Raw genomic sequence first — 25,000 nt, forward strand, 5'->3', positions numbered from 1 at the left:
CGTATAGCTAAACACGGTCTTCCTTCCATTTCTTATCAACAGGCACATTGTGATGAAAATAGTGCAAAGAATCTCGTAAAAACAAAATGCAAAAAGCAACGGCAAAATTGCATTTTTTTACCCCATTTTTGCACTTGAAAAATGAGTTCTCTCATGTAATTAACAATCACTGCTTCCTGTCCAGCTGAACTAACATAGCGCAAGAAAAATGCCCCTTAGGGTTGGCTTGCAGTTTAGGAATATAATTTCGGTGGTGTTTCCAGGTAATGCTCTGACTCCGCTACTTGTCATGTTGACAGCTGAAGGATGGGGATAAGCTATGAATACTGTCATTTTGGCATGTAGGAGATAGAATTACCAATAACCTAGCGCCTATTAAGTACAGGCTATATAGTGCATTTTACAGCAGCTTTCTCTCCTGTATACATAAAAGAGTTAATGACCGCTATATTTTACAAAAATAGAGCACAAAGACGTACTCTGACAGTGCCTTCAACTCCCTGTGTCACAATGACACTCACAAGCGTTGACAGGTCTTCCCTCAGAAATGGAGTCCTAGCAGCTCTCCCTCCGCCTCCACAGCACGCACACAGACACACGCATATACCCAGGCAGCGCTGAGCTCCGAACATGCATGATCACGCTGGGGCGACCCCTCCTTCCATCACTCCACACACATCTAGTCACGTGCACACATAGTGACAAGATCTCACTAGCAGCGACAGACTCCTACTCCAGAGATGCTACCAACCCCCATTATCTTCCCCCAGCTCCTTTACTCCTACTACATTTTAGATAATAAAATAAGCAGGTAAAAAAATGATTCTATAACATTTATCTTATATAAGACCTTACAATCTATGTCACATGCCCAAGTGGATACCCCGGCACCGCTCAGGGCACATACTTAAACATATGTACCACGCTACACTTATCTTCTCAATGACCCTGCTCAAGAGCTATCACTACAGAATAATGGAAGTGTCCCTGCCATGAACAGCAATTATGCCAATCCAAAATTACACACATGGTGACTAAACTCTCTGTTATAGATAAATATCACATACAGATGGGGTGATTCAAAAAGGATGGGGCAAAATTATAGCCTTGGTATTCATAACCAACAGAACTTAACACAAGTGTATTACCATGAAAAGACACCCTACCAATCCAAGTTTTATCTACACACTACAAAGTGATTTCCATTTGTGGCACAACAGATGTCTAGGCGGTAGTCTAGTTCTTCCCAGACGTGTGCCAGCATATCCTCTGATATGGACTCCATTGTTTAAGTGATGCGTTGTCTTGGGTCATTTCGATTCTGTGGCTGGGGGAGTAGATACACTGAATCCTTGATGTAGCCTCACAGAAAGAAGTCATAGGGCGTTAGATTTGGTGACTATGGATGTCAGCGCAACATCAATGAATCATTTACAGGGCGGCCAACCTAATGTTCCGGTAGAGTTCCATTAAGGTATTGGTGTGCATCCAAATGGAAATGTGGAGCTGCATCATCCTACTAATAAATCAAGATCTGGCAAAGTAGTCTGTCGCATAAGCCATGCCATTAACATGTCCAGGTAGTAGTGTCCTCAGTAAATAAAGAAGGGGCCATAGACTTTGCGCCTGCTCATTGCACAGAACACACATACTTTCAGCGAGCCGCTGGTGTCCTTGATAAGGGCACAATGATATTTCTAAGCCCCAAATTCTAAGGGTACCGTCACACAGTGGCATTTTGATCGCTACGACGGCACGATCCGTGACGCTCCAGCATCGTAACAATATCGCTCCAGCGTCGTAGACTGCTGTCACACTTTGCAATGTACGACGCTGGAGCGATAATTTCATGATGTATGTGCGATGTAGAAGCCGTTGGTTACTATGCGCACATCGTATACAATATCGTGCACACCTTTGTTACACCATGCGATCATGCCGCCACAGCGGGACACTAGACGACGAAAGAAAGTTTCAAACGATCTGCTACGACGTACGATTCTCAGCGGGGTCCCTGATCGCAGGAGCGTGTCAGACACAGCGAGATCGTAACTATATCGCTGGAACGTCACGAATCGTGCCGTCGTAGCGATCAAAATGCCACTGTGTGACGGTACCCTAAGGTTGTGTAACTGAGGTGAAACATAGGCTTATCGTTGAACACCATTCTGTCAGTGAACTTGTCCTCTTGCAATTGACCTTGTAAGTCAATGTAAGAGTCATGGCGTTTCAGTTTGTCATGTAGGTTCAGCTCCTGAAGGAGATGTAGTCTGTAGGGCTTACCATGCAGACGTTTTGGGAGACAAACCACACCGTGGTGCTGGGCACCTGTAGTTCCATACTAGGTCATTATCCTGGTCAAAGGTCTAGGACTACGCTCGCACATTGCTCTAATCCTGTTCACTGTCTGAAGTCTTTGTGCGGCCCTGACTTTTCCCATGACATGATCACCCAGTGGTTTTGTATTGTATCATCCAGCAGCAATCCAGTTTCTATATAGAACACATTTACCAAATTTATTCTGAATGTTTCCCTGTACGGTCACAACAGAACCCGTTTGATGTCGTCATCTTATTTAACACTAAGAAAGCACATTTTTCATTTAGCTCTTGAAAAATGAAAGCTGTGTGGTGATTGGTTATAATGGGCAACTAAGCCAGTTTTGCTTTGATTTTCAGTCAATGGACACTTTCATGTTATGTTAACTACAGGCCTTTACTTTTGCACCATTCTTTTTGAATCACCCTGATCATATAGATTCCTGACCCAACTACCCAAAAAGAGTCAACACTACTCACCACCAGCGCTAGTAACAGCAACCAAGATAAGGGGCTCCTCTCTCTGTCCTTGTTCCTCTGAATACTGTAGTTTTTCAGAAACAGAGCTGAGGATGTCGGAAACAGATGCAGAAAGTCGACTCCGAATGGTAACATATGAATGGTCGGGCATGTAGACCCTGCAGAAGACTGGTGACAGAAAAAATGAGATTATTACAAGACAGCACGGACAGAGATGGGCATGAAGGTCTGACATAGTAAAGTAATGCCAGGCAAAAGGTCAATTTATTACAATACTTTAACTATCATGTCATTTTACCTATTTGACAAGACTTTGACAAGACTAGGGTAATAGTTTGCAACTAACTCATAATCTGTCAAAAACTAATTTATGAATTTTGTACGCATAGTGGTTCTACCCATGTTCTGCTATGGTACATTTCAATGTATATGTACGGTATATTTTCCATGTAGAAAAAATGTTTTTGGAAATTGGGGGCCACTTTTTTTAGTCATGGATAATTATTGCCAAATTAGTTAGAGTATATGACACAATTTAAAATTATTATTCCATTAACGAGACCATTTTTTGAGGTATCTCCCCAGAAAAGATGTCCACAGAAACATTGCTTGGCTTTACTATCACAGGGAAAATTTCATTTTACTGTCCTAGGCCAGTACCTAAATACCCTGGCCAAGGCAGAGTGGTCAACTGACACCCTGCCCTCACATCCAGACCTCCTCTACTAACACCCCTAGAACAGATTCTGCACACGTTGGAGCTTACTTCTCCAGACTTGGACAGAATCATGAAGAACTTGTTAATACTATAGTCAAACACTAATTCTGCCCTGAATTCATGATACTATGACTGATCTACTCTGCATCTTATTTTTGATATCCCATGTTGTATCCATGGAGTACAGAGACAACCTTGAGTGGAGGTGAGAACTTGTCTTTTCACAAAGAGAAAATACTCCAACAAAGCAGGACACACCTTTATAAATGTACCCTCTAAATCCTTTTAGAACATTTGCACAATCCCACTCGGTAAAGTAAAACATCTGCAGTACAAAGAAGGAGAGTGGTGGTTCTAGTCTGCACTCGTCAGCCTTGATATACCCAACCCTTCCGACTGTTAATTAAACACGTGTCACCATCCAGACCTACGACTTCAACAGCCTACCATGAATACTAAGCACATATGCATAGATAATGTCCTCTGTGGGACATAAATGGCCATTGCAGTGGAGTCTGGCTATCTGCCATAGGGTGGTACTGATGAAGCCAATGTATGGGACATAGAATTAATAGGCCTATAAAAGCAGTCTGCTCTTCCTTCCCTGAGATGACGTAAAGAGAAATAAAGTGGCCATAACTCCTGGTTTTATAGCAAGAAGCTTGGAATACTACACTGCATTGGCTCAGGGTTTGCTCTATAGCACACAGGCAGATACAGATATTCAGTTATAGTTGACAGATCCTGCTGATTTCAACATGATCTGTTCAACCATGTATAGAGGTCTCCAGACAATACAAGGATCCGACAGGTGGCATTTTACCTCTCAGACCCTTTGTTTCTCCCAGAGGTGTCTGCCAGCTGCTTCCCTCCCCCCTTTTGGAAATAACATATGCGTTCACTTGAGCAAGACATCCATATTAATGGAGGAGCCTGGGTTGATAGCAGCTATTAAAAGTCTATGGCCAGTTTGGTTTCAGGTACAGTTTCCAATTAGTGTAAAAATAGGAAACTTACTCTCATCAGAACCTCTGAATGCTACCCGAGGCTGCAGGCAGGAGTCAATCCGGCGGAAATGTCTGAAAAGAGGCTTGACTTGTTTAGAGCAAGGAGCGGCACTGCCATCTGTAAGCCTGAATGTAGAAGATGAGATATTGTGATGTGTCTCCTAATTTTACAATTATACATCCATATCAAATGATATTGTAATGTGGTAATGATGAGATTTTAGATATAACTAATGGTAAGATAACAGAAGACAAGACTAACTCATAAAATAATCCCACATTTGGTCCCAAAAAGTGAATCTCAAGAATTGTGACTACAAAAAGGCTACTTTTGTAATGTCCATAAGGCAACTCTCTGCATACATTGCTTACTATGTACCGTACTGTCCAAAAGCTTTAGGCAGGTGTGTAAAATCATTATTTCTCAGCATGAATGAGACCAAGAAATGGGCAAAGCTCAGGATCAAAGATGCAGTGGTCAGCCACTATACAGTATCCGATGCCCAAGACAAGATGTACTTGAACCTACAGAAGAAGTCTCCAAGATCAGTGACAGAACTCAGAAAGCCTATGTTAACTGCCTTTTTGCTAAACGTGAATGAGCCCCTTTAACAGAATGACTAGGTTGGTGATTCCCCAACTTGCCATAAATATGTCTATTTTTCCCCCTCTTCACTTCAATAAATACGCTAAGCATGCTGCTTGACAGTGGTAAATTCTCTCAAAAGCTCCTAAATTAAATAACCAATATCAATGTATACATCATTTTATAAAATATCTACAAAAACATACCCTATATTAAACAATAACATAACAATAAAGAAAGTCTAGGAAGACCATTCTGAAGCTGCACCTAGGGTTCCAACGTTTGTACAGATCTGTCAAGGGTACTGTGCCCATAAATTTAAGCATGCTTCCTTAGAATAAATCCTATCTGGTGCACCACCGACCATTAAACACTTGTTTTCAAGCAAAAAAGGGTAGACGTACTTCTAATTAGCCCCTCAAAAAATATTAAAATAATCTGCCTTCAGAGACGTCCACTCCAATGACTTCCATGACAAGTGATGACTCCTGAGAAGAAGATGCAAATATGCGGCAAGCGGACAGCTTTCTAGTCCTTTTCCTGTTTCTCCTCCCTTTCTCATCGCTCCCCAATCTCGACCTATTTTCAGGACCCCTTGACAACACTGTAGCCTCACTTGAAGCATCATCATGCTCAGACCTCCAATATACTGTTTTTATTTTTGGTTCCTTGATGTCCTGTGCATTTTTGAGAGTATTAATACTTTTGTACACTGACATTATATTACCACATGGTAATTTATTGCTAGTGACTGAGATCTGTGCATCCTCCAAAGGAGGACTACAAACTATCGCTAGCTCCTAATGGTTTCCAGCATATCTGCCATTAAACCCACTAACATAAACCGTATGTGTGAATATGGCCTAGATAGGAGTTCTCTACGGTAAAATATTGTGATGGCACAAATGACTATTTAGTCAAATACAATAGGTAATGGAGGAGGAAAGTCAGAATTTGGCTTCATGTATTATCAATGAGAGGACATCACTGATTATAAAACAAAAATAAGAGTGATTTATTCTACCTGAGTTCAGCTGTCTCCACCAATCGATGCAGCCTGATGACATTGCCCTCGAGCTGAGGAATGTTTGGAGCATCCCGCATCACCAGGACATAGAAATCCTGAAAGGAATCAAAGCATTATTGAGGAGGAAAATGTTTCTCAAATTTATAGTTCTTCATCCATTCTTCTCCTTGACCTATAATCCCATGTGAGCCTTTGGCCTGTGATCCCATGTGTATATGTATGTGTTTATCAGGTGCATTTGACCATGAGACTTCAATTACACAAATGATTGACCCTTTAACCCAGTTCTGTCAAACTGATGTCTTGTCTCGCTTGCCTCCCGCCTGCCACTTAGGACAGTCTGAATTCCATACAGACCCCATTGTTCTGAACGTCTGAACGTCCCCATTACAACATGCAGGCATTATTTTACAATCTGGCCTCTAATTATGATTTGTGAAAGTTGTATGGAAGACCTGGGAAACATGGGTAATGTTTCTACAAATGTTATTGAGTTATCAAGAGTTTCAGAAACAGTGTATCACAGCCAGTTTTCTAACTCTCAAGTTACGGAAACAGCACTCTTCATCATGATGTGCTGTTTCCGTGACCCCAATAATTTATATGAGCGTTAAAGAACCAACATCGTTCAGTTGCTTTCAGCTTATTCTGTAGCTTCACCACCAGTGGTTGGAGGTGGACCAAGCTATTCTGCCTCAGCCATGAAATGCTTTAAAGGGGTTTACTCATCTTGGTACATGGATAAAATTGCAAAATATTTGTAAAACAAGGAACTTTCTAATTTGCCTCTTGTTAAAAATAATACAAATTCAAGCTGGATTATTTTCTAGGCAATGAGGGAGCACTGCTCTGAGGGAGGCCAAAACTGTTCTCTGCTTGCAGCATGTGTGAGTACTCCAGCAGCATAGCCAAACTATCAATCAGGAGCACACCGCCCCTTGGCAGGCAGGAAGCCAGAAGGCAGGGGAGCGACGCGCTCCTGAGGATTGAAGATGAGAAAACCCCCGTAAAGTAAAGCAAAGCAAGAGCAACGCTGACTGTGGCTATATATTTGTATCCTTTTGTCCTGGTCACCATGGCGTCTTCTCTAACCTTGATAAGCTGAAAGGTCTTCTCCTCTTCTTGTAGAGAATCCTTGTACGTGTCCAGCAGATGAAGAACAGCACAGAGCACAGCTTGCTTCTTTTGTACAGCATCACTTCCTTCCCATGTCGGTGAGCTATGTCGACTACAGCCGCAGAAAGTTTTTATATTAAGGAAAATTTCAATAAAAATATAGACCCATTCCAACTTATGTGACATGATGAAACAATACTTTGTTTTTGCTTTTTTTCCTGCTTCTTTATACTGTTTTAACGGGTGTATTGTGTTTGACCAAACAAATAGACAATTTCTTCCGAATGACATGTAATTAGATGCTATTGAGTACACACGCTCAGCAGAGCCCAGTATGTATGCGTATGGGGGTCAGAGGGAATAGATGTGGGTTGAAAGAGCCTTTGGCAGACAGCTTTCTGCAATGTGTGGACCAATATAAAATCTTTGTTCCCAGAAGTGCCAACAATTGTCAAAAGATAAAGCATTTAATACAGCTGAGAAAACAGCACCATTTATGTCCATGATCAGTGCCTAGTATCCTATTTAGTTCTATTTAAATGATTAAGAATAAACTGCAGTACCAGTCACAGCCAATAAACAAGAGGGACGCTGTTTTTCCCTATAATGGACAACTCTATTCCTTAAAGAAAGATAATAAGGCAATTTTGTGGATCCTGGCAGCAAATGTTAGGACTTAGTAATATAGGTTCATAGCTTCAGTAAAAGTTTCATGACTACCGATAAAACTGAATCTTCCCTATGATTGTCTCTATGCTAATCCTATAAGGCTATAAGATTGGAACAACCTTTTAAAAAGGACCTGTCACCAGGTCAAACGTGGCCAGTTTTTACTCTTGTTTTATTCCAGTTGCTCCCCCAAGCATTCATCTTTTTTCTTTTTTTAAATCTGCTATATGGTTCCAGACATATGGGCCTTTATATTTAATGCGATTTTTTTGGTATCTACAAGGGTACTGCCCACAAAATTCTCTGGGGGGTGGGTGTTTTTAGGCTGGTGTGCATTATTACCACATAAGCTACACCCCCTTGTTAAAGATTATAAAATTATAAAATTAGCTCAAAATAAAAAGACCCATATCTCTGGAACAAAAAGACAAAATAGATTATTCAGCGGAGCAGTGGGAATAAAATAAGAGCAAACAGTGGACACTTCTGACTTATTCACAAGCCTTCTGTAAAACGTTCTATTACTCTAGGGCTGAGGAAAATCATACAATTACCTCAGTGTGAACTATGATGGCAACCATATTGGTTATCGCCAAGCTTTCCCAAAAATATGAGAGAATATTTCTAAAATGAGGACATTTCAATTCTCTTAAAGAGGTTGTCCACTACTTTGTTATTGGTTGTCTATCCTTAGGATAGGTAGTCAATGTCTGATTGGTTAGGGGTTCCGACACCAGACACCACCGCTGAACAGCTGATCTCGGTGCCAGCCGGAACTGACCAGTTATGGAGCTACACAGCTCTATCTACTGTATAGTGGCCATGGCCGGGTAGTGCACATCCGCCCCATACTCAAATCAATAGGTGGCAGTACATGGCCGTGACGACTATACAGTAAAGGGAGCTGTGCGTTGCAGGTCCTTAAGTGGTCAGTTCTGGACACCAACAACACCGAGAACAGCTGATCGGTGGGGAGGTGTCGGTCTGTCGCACCCTCACCAATCGGACATTGATAACCACTATACAGTAAAGGGAGCTGTACGTTGCAGGTCCATAACTGGTCAGTTCTGGTCACCCACAACATTGAGAACAGCTGATCGGCGGGGAGGTGTCGGTCTGTCGCACCCTCACCAATCGGACATTGATAACCACTATACAGTAAAGGGAGCTGTGCGTTGCAGGTCCATAAGTGGTCAGTTCTGGTCACCAACAACACTGAGAACAGCTGATCGGCGGTGAGGTGTCGGTCTGTCGCACCCTTACCAATCGGACATTGATAACCACTATACAGTAAAGGGAGCTGTGCGTTGCAGGTCCGTAAGTGGTCAGTTCTAGTCACCAACAACACTGAGAACAGTTGATTGGCGGGGGGGTGTCAGTCTGTTGCACCCCCACCAATTGGACATTGATAACCTATCCTAAGGATAGGCAACGAATGCAAAAGCAGTCTCTTTTAATTTACAGGTGATTTTTCAAGGGCAAATTGTAAATGTAGAAAATGTAAACATCCATCCAAGATACACAACATTCTTCATTTATCAGTTCTTTAGCAACCTGGAAATAAAAAATGCTGTGCATCATACTACATCGGACATGGTATATGTATAGTTTATGAGCACATGGGCATAATACACCAAAGTATACATTAGTTCCCAACATATACACATTGATAGAGAGAAAAACACTGGAAGGATATTACTGTTGTAACTGGACCAGGAGCTCTTCTGTCGGTATAAATAGGGTGTGGGTCAGTATAAAATCATCCAATGCTAATTCTGATGGAAGAGAAAAGAAGGATTATGTGAACTAGTATCAATGTAGCTCCCACATGCAGCCTCACAACACTTATTTGGCAATGTCCTTATATCCTAATCTATACCAATGTCTGATCATCAGTTACGAAAGACAAATATGTACCTGTAGTGTGTGCCCTGGCATGTCATAGTCGGTAGCATTCGGCACACCCAGTGACAGTATGTAGAGAAACGTGCTACCTGATCCCTTATTATAGAGACTATACTGTGCACGTAAACATCAGCAGAGCCACATTACCTACAGTATACTCTACATCACAAAGCAGCAGCTGTGTGATCCTGTTCCAATAATCTAGTCAGGAGATCACTGTACATTATATACAGTATATACCCAGCACTGTGTGATCCTGTCCTGGTAATCTACAGCCAGGAGATCACGGTACATCATATATATACTGCAACCCCTGCCCTACTGTCTCCTTCCTCATAATCTTGTAGAATATAAGTCTGCAAGGGCAGGGTCCTCTTCCCTCTATACCAGTCTGTCATTGTTAGTTTACTGTAAGTGATATTTGTATTTTGAGGTAACCCCATCTCATGTACAGCACCATGGAATTAATGGTGCTATATAAATAAATAATAATATAATATATATATATATATATATATATATATATATATATATATATACACAGCTCTGGCAAAAATTAGCAGACCACTGCAAAATGCTGTTTGTCTGATTTTTCTCTTCATAGGTATATGTGGCACCCCTAGAGGTATTTGCCACAAATATAGTTACTGACACTGAATACAAATACTAAAATAGCAAGACTGCACTACCTCCTCCGGCCAGAAGGGGGAGCTCCAGAGACTCCCCTTGATCCATTCTGGTCTGAGAGAAGAACTGGCAGTTGGGCAGTTGGGCTAAGGAGCTGAAAGTGAGAGGTCATACAGCTGAATTTCTAACAGCCCTATGACAGTTTCCAGGCCCAAATCACCGGCCTGAGGAGAAGAGGGATAGAGAAAAAGGACATTGTGAGAACCGGGTAGCATTAATCACTACCCAGAACAGGCGCAAAGATGGATACCGGATCCGTGGCTGTATTCATTACATATAATACAGCAACCGGAAAAACGTGAGGTGATATCAGCTTCACTAGGGTCAGACGCAGCAACAGACACAGAGTTCAGCGGTACTCCCGGAGGGGGTAAGCCGATAAAAGGACTCGGGTTGCCCGTCGAACCAGGACCCGGAGGGGACAGATTGGGCCGGCAGCCAGTTCACATACAGCAGCAGGGCCACACAGATATTGCGTACAATAAGAGGCGAAGACCCCGGCAGGGTCAAAGTAACTCAGAGTTCCCATACAGACTCCGGTGACAGGACTGGTTGTAAATCCTTTTTTGTTAAAGTAAACTGGTTAAACGTTTCAGTGCCTCAGTCTTTCATTTGGACAATAGCCATCTATCCAGGATTGGGATCATCACCGCTGGGAGAACCTGCTGCTGATCAAGTAAGTGCCTGTTCCCTCATGATACCCTTTACACTGTGCATTGCCTGAGGCCACAGCACCGGGTCAAGCCACCCGTGACATCCCCCTCAAGAGACAGACCCCATTGGTCCGGTTCTGGGTACCCCGGTCTCTTGGGCGTCACATATATTTTTCAGTAAAAATGTAAATTGTACATTTATTCTATAAACTTCTGCCAACATGTCACCGAATTTCCAAGCAATAAATTTTCTATTTTTTTCCCAAAAAGGAGAGATGGTCAAAATAAAAAAAAAATAACCCAGTACTTTCAGACCTCAAATAATGCAAAGAAAACAAGTTCATAATGATCAACAATACTAATGTTTTAACTCAGGAAGAGTTCAGAAATCAATATTTTGTGGAATAACTATGATTTTTAATCACAGCTTTCATGCGTATTGGCATGCTTTCCACTAGTCTTTCACACTGCTCCTGACACAAAAATGTAAGCAGTTCTTCTTTGATGGCTTGTGACTATCCATCATCCTCTTGATCACATTCAAGAGGTTTTCAATGGGGTTCAGGTCTGGAGATTAGGCTGCCCATGACAGGGTTTTGATGTGGTGGCCTCTAAATTTTTGCCAGAGCTGTATATATAATATACAGTATATATATATATATATATATATATATATATTGGAATCTTTTAGCATACTGTCTGGTGCAACTCCACCAATATCAGAGACTGAACAATACTGGGGGAACATATGGGAGAAGGATAAAACACACAACACCAGTGCAATATGGCTGCAAGATCTGAGAATGAAACAACGCAACCACCTAGAGCGAGAACCATTACAGAAGTAGACATCCAACAGCGGGTCAAGAACATGAACTGCTGGACAGCACCTGGCCCAGACAAGATCCACACCTACTGGCTAAAGAAATTAACAGCGGTACATGAACGCATGGCAAAGCAGATGAACTAACTGCTAGAAGCAGGCCAACATCCAACTTGGCTAACACAAGGAAGAACAGTGCTGATCTTGAAGGATCCTCACAAAGGAACAGTTCCATCCAACTACTGACCAATAACCTGCCTTACAACAACATGGAAACTACTGTCAGGCATCATAGCCACCAAGCTGCAGAACCATATGAATCAGTACATGAATTCAGCTCAGAAAGGCATTGGGACCAACACCAGAGGCTCTAAGCACCAGCTCCTAGTAGATAGAGCAGTCGCTCAAGACTCAAGATCCTGACAGAACAATCTCAGCACAGCCTGGATTGACTACAGGAAAGCCTAAGATCTATGAATATTTGGCTCTCTACAATGTCAACAGGAAATTAAGAACCTTCCTCCAAAACTCATGGGGCTATGGAGAATAACATTGGAAGTCAACTCAAGACAACTAGCACAAGTGACCATCAAATGTGGCATATACCAAGGTGATGCACTGTCCTCATTGCTGTTCTGCATGGGCTTGAACCCCCTCAGTCAGATAATTACAGTCTGGCTATGGATACAAGTTCAAGAGTGGAAGCACCATCAGCCACCTCCTCAACATGGATGACATCAAGCTGTATGCGAAAAACAAACCAGACATCAATTCACTGATCCACCTGATAAGGATCTACAGCGAAGACATCGGGATGTCCTTCAGACTGGAGAAGTGCAGCCGTTAGTAATAAAGAGAAGCAAGGTAGTCAAGACTGATGGAGTGGAATTACCAGCAGGGCACATAGCAGATGTACAGACATGCTACAAGTACCTCGGCATCCCACAGGTATATGGTAACCATGATGAGGAGGCAAGGAAAGCAGCAACAGTCAAATACCATCAAAGGGTAAGACAGGTCCTGAAGAGCCAGCTCAATGGGAAGAATAAAATCCGCACCATCAATACATATGTCCTGCCGGTTATCAGATACCCTGCTGGCATAGTGTGTAGGCCAAAAGAAGACATGGAAGCTGCAGGTGTGAAGACACAAAAGCTCTTCAGAATGCATGGAGGTCTCCACCCTAAGTCTTAACACCCAAAGATTGTATACCAACAGAAAGGAAGGTGGTTGAGGCTTGAAAAGCATCAAAGCCACCATCACGGATGAAACAAGGAGTATCCAGGAATACATCAGGAAAATTTCACTAAAAGAGGAGATGCTGAGAGAAAGCCTAAGGCGGCAACAACATCAGATCTGGAAGGAAGAACAGGAACATTAAGCACAATGGCAAGACAAACCGCTGCATAGGATGTACAGATAATGGAGGTGGCTGACATGGAGAAATCCTACCAATGACTGGAGAAAGCTGGACTCCGAGACAGTACAGAGGCACTAATCATAGTGGCACAAGAGCAAGCACTAAGCACCAAATCCACAGAAGCAGGAATATACCACACAAGACAAGACCCAAGATGCAGACTATGCAAAGAAACGTCAGAACAGTCCAACACATAGTGGCAGGATGCAAAATGCAAGCAGGAACAGTGTATACCAAACGCCACAATCAAGTAGCAGGAATTGTATACAGGAACATCTGCACAGCATATGAGCTAAATCTCCGTAAGTCCAAGTGGAAGACTCCAGAAAAAGTGGAGGAGAATGAAAGGGCTAAAATCCTGTGGGTCCTGTGGGACTTCAATATTCAAACGGATAAGCAGGTGTTGGCTCACTAACCAGACATTGTGATACTAGACAAGGATCAGAAGACAGCAATGATAATAGATGTGGCAGTGCCAAGTGACAGCAACATCAGAAAGAAGGAATATAAGAAGATGGAGAAATACTAGGCCCTCAAAGGAGAACCGGAGAAGATGTGAAAGGTGAAGGCAACATTGATTCCAGTGGTGATAGGAGCGCTTGGTGCAGTAAGCCCTAAGTTGGAAGAATGGCTACAACAGATTCCAGGAGCAACATCTGAGCTCTCTGTCCAGAAAAGCGCAATGCTGGGAACAGCTAAGATCCTGCACGGGACTCTCCTACTCCCAGGCCTCTGGTAGAGGACCCGAGAATGAGAAAGGACAAAAAAACACCCCCATTGGGGGGTGAGAAGGCAATATATATATATATATATATATATACAGTTAGGGCCAGAAATATTTGGACAGTGACACAATTTTCGCGAGTTGGGCTCTGCATGCCACCACATTGGATTTGAAATGAAACCTCTACAACAGAATTCAAGTGCAGATTGTAACGTTTAATTTGAAGGGTTGAACAAAAATATCTGATAGAAAATGTAGGAATTGTACACATTTCTTTACAAACACTCCACATTTTAGGAGGTCAAAAGTAATTGGACAAATAAACATAACCCAAACAAAATATTTTTATTTTCAATATTTTGTTGCAAATCCTTTGGAGGCAATCACTGCCTTAAGTCTGGAACCCATGGACATCACCAAACGCTGGGTTTCCTCCTTCTTAATGCTTTGCCAGGCCTTTACAGCCGCAGCCTTCAGGTCTTGCTTGTTTGTGGGTCTTTCCGTCTTAAGTCTGGATTTGAGCAAGTGAAATGCATGCTCAATTGGGTTTAGATCTGGAGATTGACTTGGCCATTGCAGAATGTTCCACTTTTTGGCACTCATGAACTCCTGGGTAGCTTTGGCTGTATGCTTGGGGTCATTGTCCATCTGTACTATGAAGCGCCGTCCAATCAACTTTGCAGCATTTGGCTGAATCTGGGCTGAAAGTATATCCCGGTACACTTCAGAATTCATCCGGCTACTCTTGTCTGCTCTTATGTCATCAATAAACACAAGTGACCCAGTGCCATTGAAAGCCATGCATGCCCATGCCATCACGTTGCCTCCACCATGTTTTACAGAGGATGTGGTGTGCCTTGGATCATGTGCCGTTCCCTTTCTTCTCCAAACTTTTTTCTTCCCATCATTCTGGTACAGGTTGATCTTTGTCTCATCTGTCCATAGAATACTTTTTCAGAACTGAGCTGGCTTCTTGAGGTGTTTTTCTGCAAATTTAACTCTGGCCTGTCTATTTTTGGTATTGATGAATGGTTTGCATCTAGATGTGAACCCTTTGTATTTACTGTCATGGAGTCTTCTCTTTACTGTTGACTTAGAGACAGATACACCTACTTCACTGAGAGTGTTCTGGACTTCAGTTGATGTTGTGAACGGGTTCTTCTTCACCAAATTAAGTATGCGGCGATCATCCACCACTGTTGTCATCCGTGGACGCCCAGGCCTTTTTGAGTTCCCAAGCTCACCAGTCAATTCCTTTTTTCTCAGAATGTACCCAACTGTTGATTTTGCTAATCCAAGCATGTCTGCTATCTCTCTGATGGATTTTTTCTTTTTTTTCAGCCTCAGGATGTTCTGCTTCACCTCAATTGAGAGTTCCTTTGACCGCATGTTGTCTGCTCACAGCAACAGCTTCCAAATGCAAAACCACACACCTGGAACCCACCCCTGACCTTTTAACTACTTCATTGATTACAGGTTAACGAGGGAGACGCCTTCAGAGTTAATTGCAGCCCTTAGAGTCCATTGTCCAATTACTTTTGGTCCCTTGAAAAAGAGGACGCTATGCATTACAGAGCTATCATTCCTAAACCCTTTCTCCGATTTGGATGTGGAAACTATCATATTACAGCTGGGAGTGTGCACTTTCAGCCCATATTATATATATAATTGTATTTCTGAACATGTTTTTGTAAACAGCTAAAATAACAAAACTTGTGTCACTGTCCAAATATTTCTGGCCCTAACTGTATATATATACTCAAAAAAAGGAAAAGCAGCACAAAATAATTGAAAAAAAGTGGACTTTAATGCCTGAACGGCGTGGCAACGTTTCGGATGTGTTATCCTTTGTCAGGCTTGACAAAGGATAACACATCCGAAACGTTGCCACACCGTTCATGCATTAAAGTCCACTTTTTTAAATTATTTTGTGCTGCTTTTCCTTTTTTTTGAGTTTATTACTTTTTGACCATTGGATTGCTGGTCGGAAGAGCTCTGCATGCCTTGTAAGGCAGTAATTTGATGCTGTTCCAATGTTTTCACTATATATATATATATATATATATATATATATATATATATATATATACAGTACAGACCAAAAGTTTGGACACACCTTCTCATTTAAAGATTTTTCTGTATTTTCATGACTATGAAAATTGTACATTCACACTGAAGGCATCAAAACTATGAATTAACATGTGGAATTATATACTTAACAAAAGAGTATGAAACAACTGAAAATATGTCTTATATTCTAGGTTCTTCAAAGTAGACACCTTTTGCTTTGATGACTGCTTTGCACACTCTTGGCATTCTCTTGATGAGCTTCAAGAGGTAGTCATCGGAAATGGTCTTCCAACAATCTTGAAGGAGTTCCCAGAGATGCTTAGCACTTGTTGGCCCTTTTGCCATCACTCTGCAGTCCAGCTCACCCCAAACCATCTCGATTGGGTTCAGGTCTGGTGACTGTGGAGGCCAGGTTATCTGGCGTAGCACCCCATCACTCTCCTTGGTCAGATAGCCCTTACACAGCTTGGAGATGTGTTTGGGGTCATTGTCCTGTTGAATAATAAATGATGGTCCAACTAAACACAAACCAGATGGAATAGCATGCTGCTGCAAGATGCTGTGGTAGCCATGCTGGTTCAGTATGCCTTCTATTTTTAATAAATCCACAACAGTGTCAACAGTAAAGCACCCCACACCATCACACTTCCACCTCCATGTTTCACGGTGGGAACCAGGCATTTTGAGTCCATACATTCACCTTTTCTGCGTCGCACAAAGACACGGTGGTTAGAACCAAACATTTCAAATTTGGACTCATCAGACCAAAGCACAGATTTCCACTGGTCTGATGTCCATTCCGTGTGTTCTTTAGCGCAAACAAGTCTCTTCTGCTTGTTGCCTGTCCTTAACAGTGGTTTCCTAGCAGCTATTTTACCATGAAGGCCTGCTGAACAAAGTCTCCTCTTAACAGTTGTTGTAGAGATGTGTCTGCTGCTAGAACTGTTATGATGAGGTAATTCAGTACCACAATGGACATAGAAGTCAGAGCACATACAGTGATCTGACAGTAACCCAAAAACATAGAACGAGCTCTGAGACGTGGGAACTCTGCTGACCGCAATCCCTAATCCTCTCCAACCACACTAGAGGCAGCCGTGGATTGCGCCTAACGCTCCCTATGCAACTCGGCACAGCCTGAGAAACTAGCTAGCCTGAAGATAGAAAATAAGCCTACCTTGCCTCAGAGAAATACCCCAAAGGAAAAGGCAGCCCCCACATATAATGACTGTGAGTTAAGATGAAAAGACAAACGTAGAGATGAAATAGATTTAGCAAAGTGAGGCCCGACTTACTAAACAGAGCGAGGATAGGAAAGGTAACTTTGCGGTCAACACAAAACCCTACAAACAACCACGCAAAGGGGCAAAAAGACCCTCCGTACCGAACTAACGGCACGGAGGTACACCCTCTGCGTCCCAGAGCTTCCAGCAAGCAAGAAAAAAACAAATAAGCAAGCTGGACAGAAAAAAGCAGCAAACTAAATAACAAAGCGGAACTTAGCTATGCAGAGCAGCAGGCCACAGGAATGATCCAGGAGGAAACAGGTCCAATACTAGAACTTTGACTGGAGGCCAGGATCAAAGCACTAGGTGGAGTTAAATAGAGCCGCACCTAACGACTTCACCACATCACCTGAGGAAGGAAACTCAGAAGCCACAGTACCACTCTCCTCCACCAACGGAAGCTCACAGAGAGAATCAGCCGAAGTACCACTAGTGACCACAAGAGGGAGATCTGCCACAGAATTCACAACAGTACCCCCCCCTTGAGGAGGGGTCACCGAACCCTCACCAGAGCCCCCAGGACGACCAGGATGAGCCATATGAAAGGCACGAACAAGATCGGGAGCATGGACATCAGAGGCAAAGACCCAGGAATTATCTTCCTGACCATAACCCTTCCACTTAACCAGATACTGGAGTTTCCGTCTTGAAACACGAGAATCCAAAATCTTCTCCACAATATACTCCAACTCCCCCTCCACCAAAACCGGGGCAGGAGGATCAACAGATGGAACCATAGGTGCCACGTATCTCCGCAACAATGACCTATGGAATACGTTATGAATGGAAAAAGAATCTGGAAGGGTCAGACGAAAAGACACAGGATTAAGAACCTCAGAAATCTTATACGGACCAATGAAACAAGGTTTAAACTTAGGAGAGGAAACCTTCATAGGAATATGACGAGAAGATAACCAAACCAAATCCCCAACACGAAGTCGGGGACCCACACAGCGTCTGCGATTAGCGAAACGTTGAGCCTTCTCCTGGGACACGGTCAAATTGTCCACTACATGAGTCCAAATCTGCTGCAACCTGTCCACCACAGTATCCACACCAGGACAGTCCGAAGACTCAACCTGCCCTGAAGAGAAACGAGGATGGAACCCAGAGTTGCAGAAAAACGGCGAAACCAAGGTAGCCGAGCTGGCCCGATTATTAAGGGCGAACTCAGCCAAAGGCAGAAAGGACACCCAGTCATCCTGATCAGCAGAAACAAAGCATCTCAGATATGTTTCCAAGGTCTGATTGGTTCGTTCGGTCTGGCCATTAGTCTGAGGATGGAAAGCCGAGGAAAAAGACAAGTCAATGCCCATCCTAGCACAAAAGGCTCACCAAAACCTCGAAACAAACTGGGAACCTCTGTCAGAAACGATATTCTCTGGAATGCCATGTAAACGAACCACATGCTGGAAGAACAATGGCACCAAATCAGAGGAGGAAGGTAATTTAGACAAGGGTACCAAATGGACCATCTTAGAGAAGCGATCACAAACCACCCAAATGACTGACATTTTTTGAGAGACGGGAAGATCTGAAATAAAATCCATAGAGATATGTGTCCAAGGCCTCTTCGGGACCGGCAAGGGCAAAAGCAACCCACTGGCACGAGAACAGCAGGGCTTAGCCCGAGCACAAATCCCACAGGACTGCACAAAAGAACGCACATCCCGCGACAGAGACGGCCACCAAAAGGATCTAGCCACTAACTCTCTGGTACCAAAGATTCCAGGATGACCAGCCAACACCGAACAATGAACCTCAGAGATAACTTTATTCGTCCACCTATCAGGGACAAACAGTTTCTCCGCTGGGCAACGATCAGGTTTATTAGCCTGAAATTTTTGCAGCACCCGCCGCAAATCAGGGGAGATGGCAGACACAATTACTCCCTCTTTGAGAATACCCGCCGGCTAAGATAAACCCGGAGAGTCGGGCACAAAACTCCTAGACAGAGCATCCGCCTTCACATTTTTAGAGCCCGGAAGGTACGAAATCACAAAGTCAAAACGGGCAAAAAACAGCAACCAACGAGCCTGTCTAGGATTCAACCGCTTGGCAGACTCGAGATAAGTCAAGTTCTTATGATCAGTCAAGACCACCACGCGATGCTTAGCTCCTTCAAGCCAATGACGCCACTCCTCGAATGCCCACTTCATGGCCAGCAACTCTCGATTGCCAACATCATAATTTCGCTCAGCAGGCGAAAACTTCCTGGAAAAGAAGGCGCATGGTTTCATCACCGAGCAATCAGAACTTCTCTGCGACAAAACAGCCCCTGCTCCAATCTCAGAAGCATCAACCTCGACCTGGAATGGAAGCGAAACATCTGGTTGACACAACACAGGGGCAGAAGAAAAACGACGCTTCAACTCTTGAAAAGCTTCCACAGCAGCAGAAGACCAATTGACCACATCAGCACCCTTCTTGGTCAAATCGGTCAATGGTTTAGCAATACTAGAAAAATTGCAGATGAAGCGACGATAAAAATTAGCAAAACCCAGGAACTTTTGCAGACTTTTCAGAGATGTCGGCTGAGTCCAATCATGGATGGCTTGGACCTTAACAGGGTCCATCTCGATAGTAGAAGGGGAAAAGATGAACCCCAAAAATGAAACCTTCTGAACACCAAAGAGACACTTTGATCCCTTCACAAACAAAGAATTAGCACGCAGGACCTGAAACACCGTTCTGACCTGCTTCACATGAGACTCCCAATCATCCGAGAAGATCAAAATGTCATCCAAGTACACAATCAGGAATTTATCCAGGTACTCTCGGAAGATGTCATGCATAAAGGACTGAAACACTGATGGAGCATTGGCAAGTCCGAATGGCATTACTAGATACTCAAAATGGCCCTCGGGCGTATTAAATGCAGTTTTCCATTCATCGCCTCGCTTAATTCGCACAAGATTATACGCACCACGAAGATCTATCTTGGTGAACCAACTAGCCCCTTTAATCCGAGCAAACAAGTCAGATAACAACGGCAAGGGGTACTGAAATTTAACCGTGATCTTATTTAGAAGGCGGTAATCTATACAAGGTCTCAGCGAACCATCCTTCTTGGCCACAAAAAAGAACCCTGCTCCTAATGGCGATGATGACGGGCGAATATGCCCCTTCTCCAAGGACTCCTTCACGTAACTCCGCATAGCGGCGTGCTCAGGCACAGATAAATTAAACAGTCGACCTTTTGGGAATTTACTACCAGGAATCAAATCGATAGCACAATCACAATCCCTATGCGGAGGTAGGGTATCGGACTTGGGCTCATCAAATACATCCCGGTAATCAGACAAGAACTCTGGAACCTCAGAAGGGGTAGATGACGAAATAGACAGAAATGGGACATCACCATGTACCCCCTGACAGCCCCAGCTGGACACAGACATGGATTTCCAATCTAATACTGGATTATGGACTTGTAGCCATGGCAACCCCAACACGACCACATCATGCAGATTATGCAACACCAGAAAGCGAATAACCTCCTGATGTGCAGGAGCCATGCACATGGTCAGCTGGGTCCAGTACTGAGGCTTATTCTTGGCCAAAGGCGTAGCATCAATTCCTCTCAATGGAATAGGACACTGCAAGGGCTCCAAGAAAAACCCACAACGCCTAGCATACTCCGAGTCCATCAAATTCAGGGCAGCGCCTGAATCCACAAAAGCCATGCCAGAATGAGATGACAAAGAGCAGATCAAGGTAACGGACAAAAGAAATTTAGACTGTACCGTACCAATGGTGGCAGACCTAGCGAACCGCTTAGTGCGCTTAGGACAATCAGAGATAGCATGAGTGGAATCACCACAGTAGAAACACAGCCCATTCTGACGTCTGTGTTCTTGCCGTTCAACTCTGGTCAAAGTCCTATCGCACTGCATAGGCTCAGGTTTATGCTCAGATAATACCGCCAAATGGTGCACAGATTTACGCTCACGCAAGCGTCGACCGATCTGAATAGCCAAAGACATAGACTCATTCAGACCAGCAGGCATAGGAAATCCCACCATGACATCCTTAAGGGCTTCAGAGAGACCCTTTCTGAAAATAGCTGCGAGCGCACCTTCATTCCACTGAGTGAGTACGGACCACTTTCTAAATTTCTGACAATATACCTCTATATCATCCTGAGCCTGACACAGAGCCAGCAAATTCTTCTCTGCCTGATCCACTGAATTAGGTTCATCGTACAGCAATCCGAGCGCCAGGAAAAACGCATCGATATTACTTAATGCAGGATCTCCTGGCGCAAGAGAAAATGCCCAGTCCTGAGGGTCGCCACGTAAAAAAGAAATAATGATCAAAACTTGTTGAACTGGGTCACCAGAGGAGCGAGGTTTCAAGGCCAGAAATAGTTTACAATTATTTTTGAAACTCAGAAATTTAGCTCTATCTCCAAAAAACAAATCAGGAATAGGAACTCTTGGTTCCAACATAGATTTCTGATCAATAGTGTCTTGAATCTTCTGTACTCTTGCCGAGAGCTGATCCACACATGAAGACAGACCTTTAATGTCCATCGCTACACCTGTGTACTGAACCACCCAAATGTCTAGGGGAAAAAAAAGGCAAAACACAGTGCAGAGAAAAAAAAATGGTCTCAGAACTTATTTTTTCCCTCTATTGAGAATCATTAGTACTTTTGGCCTCCAGTACTGTTATGATGAGGTAATTCAGTACCACAATGGACATAGAAGTCAGAGCACATACAGTGATCTGACAATAACCCAAAAACATAGAACGAGCTCTGAGACGTGGGAACTCTGCTGACCGCAATCCCTAATCCTCTCCAACCACACTAGAGGCAGCCGTGGATTGCGCCTAACGCTCCCTATGCAACTCGGCACAGCCTGAGAAACTAGCTAGCCTGAAGATAGAAAATAAGCCTACCTTGCCTCAGAGAAATACCCCAAAGGAAAAGGCAGCCCCCACATATAATGACTGTGAGTTAAGATGAAAAGACAAACGTAGAGATGAAATAGATTTAGCAAAGTGAGGCCCGACTAACTAAACAGAGCGAGGATAGGAAAGGTAACTTTGCGGTCAACACAAAACCCTACAAACAACCACGCAAAGGGGCAAAAAGACCCTCCGTACCGAACTAACGGCACGGAGGTACACCCTCTGCGTCCCAGAGCTTCCAGCAAGCAAGAAAAAAACAAATAAGCAAGCTGGACAGAAAAAAGCAGCAAACTAAATAACAAAGCGGAACTTAGCTATGCAGAGCAGCAGGCCACAGGAACGATCCAGGAGGAAACAGGTCCAATACTAGAACATTGACTGGAGGCCAGGATCAAAGCACTAGGTGGAGTTAAATAGAGCAGCACCTAACGACTTCACCACATCACCTGAGGAAGGAAACTCAGAAGCCGCAGTACCACTCTCCTCCACCAACGGAAGCTCACAGAGAGAATCAGCCGAAGTACCACTAGTGACCACAGGAGGGAGCTCTGCCACAGAATTCACAACATAGAACTCTGTGTGGCATTGACCTGGTCTCTAATCTGAGCTGCTGTTAACCTGCGATTTCTGAGGCTGGTGATTCGGATAAACTTATCCTCAGAAGCAGAGGTGACTCTTGGTCTTCCTTTCCTGGGGCGGTCCTCATCTGAGCCAGTTTCTTTGTAGCACTTGATGGTTTTAGAAACTGCACTTGGGGACACTTTCAAAGTTTTCCCAATTTTTCAGACTGACTGACCTTTATTTCTTAAAGTAATGATGGCCAGTTGGCCACTCGTTTTTCTTTACTTAGCTGCTTTTTTCTTGCCATAATACAAATTCTAACACTCTATTCAGTAGGACTATCAGCTGTGTATCCACCAGACTTCTGCTCAACACAACTGATGGTCCCGACACTATTTATAAGGCAAGAAATCCCACTTATTAAACCTGACAGGGCACACCTGTGAATTGGAAACCATGCCCGGTGACTACCTCTTGAATCTCATCTAGAGAATGCCAAGAGTGTGCAAAGCAGTCATCAAAGCAAAAGGTGGCTACTTTGAAGAACCTAGAATATAAGACATAATTTCTGTTGTTTCACACTTTTTTGTTAAGTACAGTTAGGGCCAGAAATATTTGGACAGTGACACAATTTTCGCGATTTGGGCTCTGCATGCCACCACATTGGATTTGAAATGAAACCTCTACAACAGAATTCAAGTGCAGATTGTAACGTTTAATTTGAAGGGTTGAACAAAAATATCTGATAGAAAATGTAGGAATTGTACACATTTCTTTACAAACACTCCACATTTTAGGAGGTCAAAAGTAATTGGACAAATAAACATAACCCAAACAAAATATTTTTATTTTCAATATTTTGTTGCAAATCCTTTGGAGGCAATCACTGCCTTAAGTCTGGAACCCATGGACATCACCAAACGCTGGGTTTCCTCCTTCTTAATGCTTTGCCAGGCCTTTACAGCCGCAGCCTTCAGGTCTTGCTTGTTTGTGGGTCTTTCCGTCTTAAGTCTGGATTTGAGCAAGTGAAATGCATGCTCAATTGGGTTTAGATCTGGAGATTGACTTGGCCATTGCAGAATGTTCCACTTTTTGGCACTCATGAACTCCTGGGTAGCTTTGGCTGTATGCTTGGGGCCATTGTCCATCTGTACTATGAAGCGCCGTCCAATCAACTTTGCAGCATTTGGCTGAATCTGGGCTGAAAGTATATCCCGGTACACTTCAGAATTCATCCGGCTACTCTTGTCTGCTCTTATGTCATCAATAAACACAAGTGACCCAGTGCCATTGAAAGCCATGCATGCCCATGCCATCACGTTGCCTCCACCATGTTTTACAGAGGATGTGGTGTGCCTTGGATCATGTGCCGTTCCCTTTCTTCTCCAAACTTTTTTCTTCCCATCATTCTGGTACAGGTTGATCTTTGTCTCATCTGTCCATAGAATACTTTTCCAGAACTGAGCTGGCTTCTTGAGGTGTTTTTCTGCAAATTTAACTCTGGCCTGTCTATTTTTGGTATTGATGAATGGTTTGCATCTAGATGTGAACCCTTTGTATTTACTGTCATGGAGTCTTCTCTTTACTGTTGACTTAGAGACAGATACACCTACTTCACTGAGAGTGTTCTGGACTTCAGTTGATGTTGTGAACGGGTTCTTCTTCACCAAATTAAGTATGCGGCGATCATCCACCACTGTTGTCATCCGTGGACGCCCAGGCCTTTTTAAGTTCCCTAGCTCACCAGTCAATTCCTTTTTTCTCAGAATGTACCCAACTGTTGATTTTGCTACTCCAAGCATGTCTGCTATCTCTCTGATGGATTTTTTCTTTTTTTTTCAGCCTCAGGATGTTCTGCTTCACCTCAATTGAGAGTTCCTTTGACCGCATGTTGTCTGCTCACAGCAACAGCTTCCAAATGCAAAACCACACACCTGGAATCCACCCCTGACCTTTTAACTACTTCATTGATTACAGGTTAACGAGGGAGACGCCTTCAGAGTTAATTGCAGCCCTTAGAGTCCATTGTCCAATTA

The 25,000-nt window shown here is 43.3% G+C and overlaps 1 protein-coding gene across 2 annotated transcripts in view; it reads right to left on the reverse strand.

The window, feature by feature from the left end:
* The window catches only part of RAPGEFL1 (Rap guanine nucleotide exchange factor like 1), a 94,850-nt gene that overhangs the window by 46,426 nt on the left and 23,424 nt on the right, over nt 1-25,000 (reverse strand). For both annotated transcript variants that reach the window (XM_069751628.1, XM_069751626.1), the window contains 5 exons: nt 9,618-9,696; nt 7,229-7,379; nt 6,134-6,231; nt 4,534-4,649; nt 2,799-2,966 (listed from right to left, as the gene is read on the reverse strand). In XM_069751628.1, the coding sequence (XP_069607729.1) occupies nt 2,799-2,966; nt 4,534-4,649; nt 6,134-6,231; nt 7,229-7,379; nt 9,618-9,696 (612 nt within the window). The remainder of the gene's footprint in view (nt 1-2,798; nt 2,967-4,533; nt 4,650-6,133; nt 6,232-7,228; nt 7,380-9,617; nt 9,697-25,000) is intronic.

The sequence above is a fragment of the Ranitomeya imitator genome, chromosome 2 (assembly GCF_032444005.1).
Source record: "Ranitomeya imitator isolate aRanImi1 chromosome 2, aRanImi1.pri, whole genome shotgun sequence".
Taxonomy (NCBI): Eukaryota; Metazoa; Chordata; class Amphibia; order Anura; family Dendrobatidae; genus Ranitomeya; species Ranitomeya imitator.